Source organism: Pteropus medius, unplaced genomic scaffold, assembly GCF_902729225.1.
Source record: "Pteropus medius unplaced genomic scaffold, Ma_sr-lr_union100, whole genome shotgun sequence".
Lineage (NCBI taxonomy): Eukaryota > Metazoa > Chordata > Mammalia > Chiroptera > Pteropodidae > Pteropus > Pteropus medius.
In genome coordinates, this window is record NW_024352787.1 from 19,697,545 (window position 1) to 19,710,218 (window position 12,674).

At 33.9% G+C, this 12,674-nt stretch overlaps 1 protein-coding gene across 1 annotated transcript in view; it reads left to right on the forward strand.

Annotated features, from left to right (window-relative positions):
- AMPH (amphiphysin) overlaps window positions 1-12,674 on the forward strand; it is a 197,073-nt gene that overhangs the window by 113,503 nt on the left and 70,896 nt on the right. Inside the window, exons 5-7 of the mRNA XM_039849175.1 lie at window positions 541-636; window positions 7,126-7,233; window positions 8,743-8,828. Of these exons, the coding sequence (XP_039705109.1) occupies window positions 541-636; window positions 7,126-7,233; window positions 8,743-8,828 (290 nt within the window). The remainder of the gene's footprint in view (window positions 1-540; window positions 637-7,125; window positions 7,234-8,742; window positions 8,829-12,674) is intronic.

Here is a 12,674-nt window from a genome sequence, read left to right on the forward strand (position 1 = left end):
TGAATACTCATACTCGTAAAGTATTTACCCAATGCCCAGACAGTAGTAGTAATAATAATACATAGTATTTATTGTGTGTTTATCATAATTGATACTCCATAAATGGCAGAGCCTTTCCCAATATGACTAAATTTTCTGCTTTCCCTGTAGAAGCTGAAACAATGGTTTATTGTTTATTTGAAGCAATCCATGTGGGATTCTTTACAGTCTCTTAGCCCCAAAGGCCATCTCTAGGGATCTGGAGACATTTTGAAGCTTCTATATTCTTTATTAATGCAGAATCAGAAATATACTTTTTAATGAGCTGAGCCTTTAGATAGCCTATATTGTAAATTAAAACTGGTAGCCAAATTGCCTAAAAATTTTATGTGTTATTTCAAAAGATATTAAAAAAGATATTTAAAAAGTCTTTTTAATATCTCCTACTGGGCAAATATTACTTATCTAATTTTTTAGTTTCAAAAGTTTTTAGAAGTTCAATGAAATGTATCCAATTAAACTAATTCAGTAGTTATCTCTTTATTTCTCCTTTTCTTTCAGAAATGTGATGTTCTGTGGGAAGACTTCCATCAAAAACTAGTAGATGGGTCCTTGCTGACACTGGATACTTATCTGGGCCAATTTCCTGACATAAAGGTATTTTACTCTGTGTCAATAAAGGGAAGGATTGAATGATCCCATAAATTTATTGAAACATGGGAAATCAAAAGTCAAATAGACTTGATAAATTTTCATTTATTTAAGTATGGGATTATTATCCTGTTCTTCTCAGTTTTAAATGAAATGTAGTTACAGAAATCACATTTTCCCCTTTAGTGAACTGCTTCAGCTTTTATTTTTCTACAGAAGTCTTTTTAATCCTATAGATGTAAAATCTGAAATCAGATATCAAAAAATTCCAATCTTCTTTATATTCAAACCTTTTTATTATATATAGCATTTGATAAGAATTTCCATTAGAATAAGCAGTGATCAAAAGCAAAGGAGTGACTTCATTGCCCTTGTGAGAGCAAAATCTGATCTTTCCTTGTGTACTGTTTATTTGCTTATGTTCATAGCACACCTATATATTTTTTCTCTTCTTAAAATTTTCAGGTTTAAAGTGAAGTACAATTAATCCTTGAACAATGTGGGGGTTAAGTGTGCTGACCCCCATGCAGTTGAAAATCCATGTATAACTTTTGACTCTCAAAGACTTAACTACAGTTGTCCCTTGATGCTTATGGGGGATTGGTTCCAAGACCCCTATGCTTACCAAAACCTGTGGATGCTCAAGTCCCTTATATAAAATGGCACAGAACAATTCATATAGTCGACCCTCTGCATCTGCAGATTCCTAGCAGCAGATCAAAAATACTGGGTTTTGTCCGTAGTTGGTTGAATCTGCAAATGCGAAACCGGAGGATATGAATAGCCAATTGTATATTTATTGAAAAATATTTGTGTATAAGTAGGCCTGTGCAGTTTAAACCCATGTTGTCGAAGTGTCAGCTATATTAAGATATAGCATTTCAAATTATGTTTCATCTGGATCTCAACAAATCTTTTCTAAAACATTTGTTCTGTGTGACATTTGGATCCATTGAAAAGAAAATATACACGTGAAGGTTTGAATAGCACAGATTTGGAATTGACTGTAGAGGTAAAGATGATTATTAAACCACCTGGGCTGTATATAACAAATGTTGCATTAATAGAGCTGCTCCACTATCCCCATTGTTTTCCCCACTCAAGGTGGAGTACCAGGGAAGATAGCCACATACTGTCCTTTCTGTAGGGTGAGAAGGCCATTAACCAGCATCTATGGGCATCTGTAGCATCTTATAGGTGACTTCTGATGTGAAGTTCCACTCTTACCTGGCCATTGCCAAACACTAGAGAACTATCTGTAGTAATGTGCACTGGCCTTGGCCATGAAACATAGTGAAGCTTCTTGGCCAAAACAATACTCATATCAATAATTTAGTTTCCTCAAGCCCACATAGAATGCCTAACACTGTTGGCCAACATCCAAAATGTGTTTTGGGACACCAGGGGCACCAGACAGGAATCATCAGTAGACCAGACTAAATACATTAGTTTTGTTGACAAAAAGGCACAGAGAACAAATCCAAATGATGGATTCTCCATGCTGTTATCATAATAGGCAGCATAAGGCTTCATTGAGCTATTCCATAAAGTAAATACATCCTAATTAAAAGATATGTCAGTTTTTTAAATTTTCTGGGAAATTAAAAACTTGAAAAAAATTTTAAATTCTTTAATATTGCATGTACTAGCCTATAGGAGATATGTTTTGGGTTATCTTCAAATTATTAGATAGACATTCCAATTTTATCTTGGAATTTATAGCATTTGTGGAGCAAACAGTCTCAGAATCATTATAACACTTCAGAATATCATTTACTGAATGACAATTTAATCTTCATAAAGATCAATTCTCAATAAATCAGAAGTGACTAAGGGAAAATTTTCTTACTTGAAAATTTCAAAGTAGCTTACAACTTATTTAAATTATTTATGTAATATATATTCATAGTATAACTTAGCTAAACCAATGAAAGTGGTGATTGACTAAAGAACAAAACATTTGAAAAGTTGTTGAGCTTCAGAAACAAAAACAGTATCATCAAAAAAAATGTGAAGGACCTTAGTTATTATGGTATTGCCTAGCAATAGTTATTTGGAGGTTGGCCATATTCTCTAGGAGCATATAATTTCAGAAGGCAAATACACAGAGAAGTACCTGCATTGAAACATGGAGAGATTAAAATAAAATCATAATGGATCATTTCAGCTAGTATTTTCTATTTGTTCCATGCCAGAAAAATGAGGAACTCAGTAGAACTTTTACTTAAGCTGTCCTTTTTTGGGGGTCCATGGGTTAGGTCATACACAAAGATGATCTTCCAGTTACTGAACCATCTTTACACTAGAGATTTGGGAATATCTAGGTTGGTGCACTAAATATAAATGAAATATATGTCATGGTTTTACCTACATCACAGAAAGAGGCTGAAACAATTTCTCTCTTTCTCCGAAGTCACATTTAGAATGTCATAGCATATACATATGATTTTAACCAAGATAGAGAATGGTTCTTTTTGGGAGGAGGGGGGTTATGTGTCAATTTATTTGTTTATTTATTTAAAAATTATTGAAGTGATATTGATTAATAAAATCAATAAGTTTTAAGTGAACATTTAAACAATATGTCATTATATATGTGTGTATATATTCATACACATACACATACACACACATATACATAGTATGTATATATATATATATATATATATATATAGCATTTTGTGTTCACCACCCAAAGTTAGATTTCCTTCTGTCACCAAATATTTGACCCCTTTTACTCCTATGTACCTCCCCTCCCTCACTTCCCTCTGGTAACTACTAATTCACTGTCTGTGTCCATGAGTCTCTGTCATATTTGTTTGTTGCTTTCATTTTATATCCCACATATGAGTGAATTGTGAAACTGTTACATTTGATGAACAGTTGAGGAAATAGTAGTTTAACTTGGAAATGAAACAATTTGAGATTAGGGGAGAATAGCTATTTCTAATATTTGAAAGACTTTTTATGTGAAAATATGCTTAAGCAATTCTGTGTTCCTTTATTCAGTGGATAGAAGTTAGAGTGGGTATAGATTCAATTACTACATAAACTTAGAGTTGAGTGATTATATAATGAATGGGTTATTGATGGAAAGGAGGATTATGATTAAGAAGTTTCAAAGCATGGAACACAATTGACTTCCTTCACTCCCGTTAAAATCAGCAAGCCATGTGTAGTTAAAACTTCAGACAAGTTTCCAAATATTTACTGCAGCCCATCAGTGAGAGCTATGGAGTACCATTCATGAGGGGGTGATGTTTGACTTTTCCAACTGTGATTGGCAGGGCACCCGGGTGTTATGGTTCTTGTACAACACTGGTTCTTATACAGCACTGACATCTGAAATCAATGTTGTAATAAGAGCCAGCTTGTCACTAACTCAGGCTTACAGCTGTGAGCAGTTATTGTAAAATGTAGTTTAGATTCTATCTTGAGGCTATGCATGAGCAACTAAGCATATATTTACAGCAGTGTGCCAAAATGAATCCTAAATTGGGGCTATTATAAAAAATTTTTAAAAATACAATACGTTATTTTCTTTACTGCATAAGGTCAGTGCACAATGGGGAATTTGAGGAAATTTTAATTAAACAACTTGGTTAAATTATTCACCATTAAACTAGTAAGTTTATTTAATTAAATTTACTCAGTTAGATGGTGAAATAAGAATGATATCTTTTTATACATATATATAAAAGCTAAAGTGTATTAACTTTACTTAGGAGATTTGGTTCTTTTCTTCAAGTTTCCCACATATCAGGTAGGTAAGAAAATAAGATTGATTTGTTTTTCCAATGCAAAAATTCCTGCATCAAAATGAATGATGGCCTTCCAAATAGTTGCTTCTACATGGAAAGCTGTACTCTGTAATTGACTTGTCAATTATACAAGAAAGTGAGTCACATTATTTACTTCTTGTTTTTAAACAAAAAATGAGATGACCCAGTGCACTCTTCCAGCTTATTCACAGACTTGGAAGTAACTGAATTTTGGCTGTTTTCAAAAATCAAATCCATCTTCAAAGAATCAAGATTTCCTTCTTGGAAGATATTAAAGGAGAGCCACCCCCACCTGGACCCCCACAAGTCCATAAAGCAGAGCTTCATAAGAGTTTGTGTATAGTTATGTAGGAATAATGTTCCTTTGGGAGTAACAGCTAAACATTTGCTAAAATAATTAGTTTTGTCAGCTCGTAGGCATACTGTCTCCACCATACGTTACTCAAGGGCTTCTCTCTACCCTGCCTGGGCTGATTCATGCTTCTTGATCTTCATGCTTTCTAGTACTCATTTATTTTTATAGTTCCACTTAATATTAAAATCCTATGCTGTCAATGAATTTGCTCAGCTTTTGTTTTCTGAAAAAAAAAAAAAAAGCTTTATTTCACCTTCACTCTTGGAAGATATTTTCACTGGGGATAGAATTCTGAGTTTGTAGGTTCCTTTTTATGTTTTATTTTTCAGTACTTTAAAGATACTTCTTGATTGTATTATGGCTTGCATATTTTCTGAAGATTAGTGTTCTGTAATTCTTACTTTTGTGCATTATGTTTTTCTTTATTCTTGATTTTCAGCAGTTTGACTTTAATGTATTTAGATATGTGTTTGGTATTTATCCTTCTTGGGTTTCTTGGATCTTTACTTTGATGTCTTCATTATTGTATAAATTTTTCAATCATTATCTCTTCAAATATTCTGACTTCTATTTTTGAGACTCCAATTACACTATCTTGACCATTCGATATTGTATTACCTAATTCTGTTTTTTTTAACTCTTTTTTTCCTCTTTATATTTTAATGGGAATCATTTCTCTTGATCTACTAAAAAGTGCACTGTTTCTTTCCTTAGCTGTCAAAGAAATTTTTTCCCTCTCATATCACATTTCATTTTTATTTCTAGAATTTCCATTTGATTTTCAGTTGACTATTAAAGTTTCTATATCTCTGCTGAAATATCCCATCTATTTATATATATTGTCTGCCATTTCCAACTGGATACTTTAACATATTAGTCATAGTTATTTTAAAATTCCTATTTGATACTTCTAACATCTGGGTCATATCTGAGTCTGATTCTCTTGACTTCTTTATCTTCTCTCATGGGTCATTATTCATTTTTCTGGCTTTGTGTTAGGCAGAGTTTACCTCATATCTGGGGTTGGTCTTCAACAGGAGTTTTCTGCCCCTGCCCTAGTGGGAACCCACCTCTCCTTGTTATAGGAATCATATCTTGGACCCAGGAAGGTTATATGTCACTCCTCAGTGGGTAGCAATCTGCCCTTCTATGTAGCAGTTATCTCTTCATATATCCTAGGGGCCAGAGGGGCTCCTTTCCCTCCCCAGAGCCAGACTGGTTTTGCTTCTACTCCTCCCCCAGCAACAGTGGATCTTTTCTTGGTCTCCGTTGGCAGGAGGATTTGGCGCCTCGAGCAGCTTAAAGCTCTTGCTTGGTAAGAGAAAAGGTCCATGGAGTTGGGCAGGACTTTGTGCCCATCCCCAGCAGTCAGATCACCTCATTCTCACTGGTGCCGCAAGGAAATGTCTTGTCCTCAAGCTTTCTAATATCATCCAGTGGAGGTCCAAGGAAAGAGCTTGCTCATAAATGCAGTTTTGTGTCTTGGACTCCCAGCTATTCCAAACTACATGTTAGCCTACACTAGGCATTTAACAATTTGTTAAAATTTAGCTGACTTTTTTTACCCACTTATATAGGGGCCACAATTTTTACCTGTTCACTGCCAAAAGTGAAATGGTTTGTGTGTCTCTTCTCTCATTGAAACAACTTGTCCCTGTTTAGAATTCAGATTACTTTATTGCCTTGTGACCTCGGATCTCTGATACAATCAAGAATTATGTTTTTATAGATTATTCAGCTTTTTTTTTGGTTAGTGTGGGGGTAACATTCTTTTCAGCTCTCTATGTCCTAACTGAAAGCAGTAGTCTCTAGAAATAAATATATTTTTAGTTTCTCAGACGGTTCTAATGAACAAAAGGATTGAGGATCACTTCTAGGAAAGGGGATTTTTATTCCTAAGAATTTGCTTTATAAATATAGAACTGTTTCATAAATCTACATTATAGAACTGTGGTTAGTGCGAGTGTTATTAGAATTACAAAGCCTATCCTAATATAGTCTTCTAGCTTGAAAATGGAAAATTTGAAGATTTAGAACTGAGCCGAATAGAGGGTATAGGTTTATCTGCTTTCCTCAGCCAGTTCTGGAGTGTTTCTGGTCTTTAACTACAAATTCTGCTTTTTACTCTTCATGACTGATCTAATTATTATCAGAAGGGAAGCTGTTTATCTGAGGATTTTTACACAAAGGATCGAAGGCTGTAGTCTGATTTCCAAGGATCATTTGTTCACTGAAATTCCAGTTCACCTTGATCTCCAGTCAAGATCCTCAGCTACTCTGGATAAGAGAAGCATTCTAACAGTCAAAGAAAATCTGCGACCATGACTCTTTCTTAATGCATGTGTTTGCCATTGGCAGAACCGCATTGCAAAGCGCAGTAGGAAGCTGGTTGACTATGACAGTGCTCGCCACCATCTGGAAGCTTTACAGAGCTCCAAGAGGAAGGATGAGAGTCGAATATCTAAGGTAGGGTTTGATCCAACTGTTGACACCACTCTATATTCTGTGACCTATATTAACTTTGCTTTTAAAAATTAAATGTTTCCTTTTCAAAGGAGATTGGAATCAGGATAGAATTTAAACTGAAACATGTTGCTTGTGGACTGCTTTCCAAAATTTGTAATTAAAATAAGGTTTTTCATATTATTATAGCATTCACATGGGTGACACTGACTCATACATTTTTATCAGAATAAACTTTGGCCCCCAACAACACTGTATGATCAAAGAAAGTAATACGTGTTTCTGTACTTCTTTCTATGGTTGTAGTCCATACTTGATGCTAAAATGCAGATTCAGATAGTGAATCAAGTTTGAAAATTTTAGACATAACTTGTGATTGAGAGTACAGACATGTGCTAGACTTGCATAACATTCATTTTGTTTTAGAAAACCCATTTCAATGGCTTTTACTGTATAAGTCAGTCATTTACAGATGTCAATTAATTGATGACATCTGCTGACTATTCCATTTGCTTCCAGTCTTGCTTCCTCCTATTTGCCTACACATAGCTGCCTGAACGACCTTTCTACATCACATATCTAGATATGTTTCTCCACTGCTTAAGTCTTTTAATGGCTCCCATTGCCTGTAGAAAAAATTTAACTTCCTTACCACGGCATATACAACCTTCTCATTTTGGTTATGACTCACCTATCCATCCTTATCAACATTCAGTGTCTTCTTTCCTCTCCTCTCCTTCTTCCATACACATATACTAAGCTGGTGCCTCCATGACCTACACATCACTTCTGAGCAGCTGCAATAATAGCTGTTCTTCTTGATGTGAGACCTCATAGATGTCAGACACCATGTTCAACACTCATCTATATCACCTTTCCTTAATACTTACAAAATCTGTCAGATGGGCACTTTATGGATAAAGTATCTGAGATAAAAAGCAATCTGACAAGTTGACAAGGTTAATAAACTAAAATTCTAACCCAAGGAACCACTACCTTTATGTATTACAATGCCTTATCCCTTCTTTAGCAAACATTTGCTAATTCTTCAAGATTCAGTTTAAATATTACCTTTTCTATGGAACCTTTCTGTTCTCTGTACCATCTCCCCCAGGAGATGCTCAAGAACAGATTAAAGGCACTATCTTGCAATTTAATTATTTAGGTTTCCCATTAGACTGAGAATTTCTTGGGGAAGCATCCATATTCAGTATCCAGAGCAGAGCAGTGTATGATATAGTCAGTCAACATATTTTTGTAGAATGTTTGAATCTGCCAAAGACTGTAAGAGCAACCATTATAATCAATTCAGTTTTCTTCTTTTAATAAAACTTATTATTTCACTTTTATTGAAAAAATTATGCAGATATTAAGCAGACTAAATTTTTACCTTCCCAAAATGTTTCCAGGATGCCATAAAGCTATTCCTATTAAATGTTTTGTTATATATAGAAATGGCTTGTGTTTGTGTGATGTTTTTTAGTATAAACACATGTTATGTGTCATTTTTAGGCAGAAGAGGAATTTCAGAAAGCACAGAAAGTGTTTGAAGAGTTTAATGTTGACTTACAAGAAGAATTACCATCATTATGGTCAAGGTAAAGATGTTTATGTACAGGTTGTACATATCTCTTTTAGAAGTTCATGAACAGTGAATAATCCATATCTTGTCTTTGTTGCCAGTGATGGTTCAGCACGGTCCAGTGGAAGTGTTCTATAATCTATGTTTTCCAATAAGGTAGCTATTTGCCATATGTGGCTGGCTGTTGAACATGTGGAATATAGCTGAATTTTAAATTTAAGATATTTTGTTTTAATTCATTTAAATTTAAATAAACTTATGTAGCTAACAGCTACTATATGGGATGACACAGTTTTAGACCTTGATATAGTTATCAAGTGGAGACCCAAATCTCAATTAGAGGAATTAGGAGAACTTCTCACAACCTTGAACTTTACAAGGATACCCTTTTAGTTCTTGACAGAATTTCCTTTATTCCAAGATGTTATCTAGACTTCTGGCTTTGATACTAAGCCACTACTTTCAGCCCTGAACTACCTATTCACCTGAACTTCATTCTTATTTTAGATACTAATTATTCTTATTTATAGGTACTTTTCATTTCTTATGGCATCAAGTGCTTCTTATTTATAGATATTCTACATTTCTCATGTAGTTAAATGCAGTTTTCCTACTCAGTGGTAGAACCAAGAAGTTCTTAGGTGGAGTGGGGCATTAGGTCTCTCAATTTCCATCAGCACCTCCTATGCCACCACCCTAAATAAGCAGAATTGTGCTTGCCATGCAACATTGCTTTAAGTCAAATCCTCTGACCCAATTTACAACCAGATTGTTTTTCCTAAAACCTTCCTATATTAAAATTCTAGAGCTTCTACTTACCTTCCAAAATTATAAGCATTTTAAGGATCAAGACTGGAATTTGTCCATTTTGTGTTCAGCCTTAGTGCTGTTGATTTTTTTTGTCAACAATAGGCACTCAGAGTTTAATTTTGAATTATTGAAATATCAAGAGAATATTTTGGTTAATTCATTATAAAACTAGCCTATAGGACATGTCCAATTCACTGTCTAGCCTTAACCAAAATATGTGTGAAATTACCTCACTGCTCATCTGAATTTACCTATTCTTTCAACATCTACATTTCTCTTTTTTGGATACTATCATTCCTGGGATCAAAATTTTGGAGCCATTAACTATAGGAAACCAAAAAACCATCAAAGAAAACAATTCATTCTTTTTCTGTTTAGTCTTCTGGGTTGATTTCCCTCTCTCTATTCTCATTGCCACCACCCTGACCCTCATCATCCTCTTGTGGATTATAATGGTAGTCTTGCTCTCACATTGCTGTCTTTGAACTCATCCTGTACACCTCTTTATTCAGAAGCTCCACTGTAACATCTTGTCATTGGCTTAGGAACTTACTGTGTGTGGCCAAGGAAGACCTCACCTCTCCCCCGAAGAGGATTTTGAACAAACTGAATATATAAACTTCTAGGGATACAGATAAGACAAATATCTATAATTTTAATTTATTTAGTCATTTATACCATTTAAAATCACAAATTATATGAAATTGTGTTTTTAAAGAAATATTTTTTTACACTCACATTTTAAGAAATACTTATATCCAAATCTTTATATATATCTTTGGCATCCATGTCTTTGTACTCATTAAAGACACTCATCGGGTCAGCCAATAGTTCTCCAGAGCTTGTCTTCTCCCTCAATAGATATTCCATCTGAAACACAAGTTGTCATTTGCATAGAAGTAAGACAGTTTATTTTCATTTCTCTTTTGAAGGAATTTTTTGTGATCTCAAACATAGTTACTCCATTGCTTTTTAAACTGATCTTTTAAAAGGCTCGAGCACCACAATGTTTAACATGTCCAATTATGAGACAGTACTCCTGGGAAAATTGCCAAAATTGTCAAAAGTCTGGTACATATTATTTGCCTTATATGTATTGGATATGTAACATTTTTTTTTATTGCTCTATCTAAAACTAACATTGATTGATGTAGTTTCTGGTTTATGTGTCCTCCCCAAATAGTACTTGTTATTCAAAAAAAAAATTGTCAGAATATCTTGAATTTTAAAGACTTTGTAAGGACTTAAACACAATGGGAATATTTAAGGGACAAATTTTAGAGAGACATCTTTCCAAAGGTATATATCTGGTCATATACAATATAAATGCTTCAGTGCTTTTTAATCCAGTCTAACTTCTTATTGCAGCACTCAATAGCTGTTCTCAAGTCTCATTCTCTTTATGTTAATCAGATTCTGTTCTTTGGTCAAAACCAAAGCTTAGGCCTTTTTTATATACAATGTGTTCCTTGACTAAACCCAGATTACTCAACCACAGTAGTGTAAACTGTGTGTGTGTGTGTGTGTGTGTGTGTGTGTTCTATGAAAGAGAGAGAAATCATTCATTGAATACTTTCTATTTGCAAGGCATCATTCTGTATACTTTACATGCATAATCTCTCATCACAATTATAGATATCCCCATTTTACAGATGAGGAGGATAAGGGTTATTATCACTTAAACACCTTGCCTACGATTATAAAGTTTATAAATCCTAAAGCTGGCCTAAGGCTTAAAGTTTGTAAATCCTAAGCTGACTTAAAAACACTTCTGTGGTTTTTCCTATAAATTATGCTGTCTGTATTTAGGGCTTGTATTCAGTCTTTCATAAATAAAATTGATTTCATAAAGTTATTTCAAAAATACATATATTTTTCTCCCAGCCGTACTGCTCTACCTTTAGCCGTACTGCTCTACCTTTAAATTGAAGTTAATACTTTGTATCTTCTATGCCTCCCATGGTGATGCATAATACTGGACATATAGTTATGAGTATTTATTAACTGATTTATTCATGAAATCCTGCATGAAACTATTCATAACCATTGAAAATGTTGAAAGAAGTGTTCCGTATATATTGTTATGTCCAATTGGTGTATAGTGGTATTCAAGTATTTTCTTATTGACTTTCTGCCTACTTGTTCTATTCATTATTGAAAGTGAGATATTGAAGTCACCAACTTTAATGGTGAATTGTCTATATTTCTTCAATTCTGTCAGCTTTTATTTCATGTATTTTGAGACTATATTGTTAAGTGTTTATGTTTATAATTGGTGTATCCTCTGATGAATTCACTGTTTGATCTTTATAAAATGTCCTTTGTTTTCAATAACTAATTTTGCCTATTTTTGTCTGATATCACAATAGCCACTTAATTCTCTTTTGATTACTCTTTGCATGAGTGAACTTCTTTTACTTTCCACTTCTTTGTGTCTTTGAATCTAAAGTGTGTTTCTTATAGATAGCATATAGCTAGATTGTGGGGGTGTGTGTGTCAACCTCTGCCTTTTAATTGGTGTGCTTACTTCATTAATTTAATTACCAACAAAGTAGGGAATATGTCTACCATTTTATTAATTGTTTTTAGTATGTCATATCTTTTTTGTTCCTCTGTTCTCTAATTATTATCTTGTATAGAAAACGATTTCAGAATTTTGGGTGCATAAGGGAGAAGAAAAATGAAGTACTACCTAGAGGGAGATATAGGTTCAATTTTAAAAGAAGAAGTATTAGAGTATGTTTGTTCCAAAGGAGCTGAAAATTTATAACAGATGATAGAGAAGTAATCCCAAAGAAGGAAGTATTCCAAAGAGAATGTTTGAACTAAATTTTTAAAAATGATTAAAATCACAATTTAGTGAAAAGGATTTTCTAGGCTGAGGTAAAGCATGAATAAAGCCATGGAGATTGGAGCAGATGTGTGGGTTTATGGAACTTTATTTAGTTTGTTGTAGCTGGATGTCAGAGTGAAAGTGTCCAGGAGGAGAGTTGTGGTGATTAAGCAGGAGAGAGGCAATGGTCAGATTCATTTATAACTCATTCAGCAAATA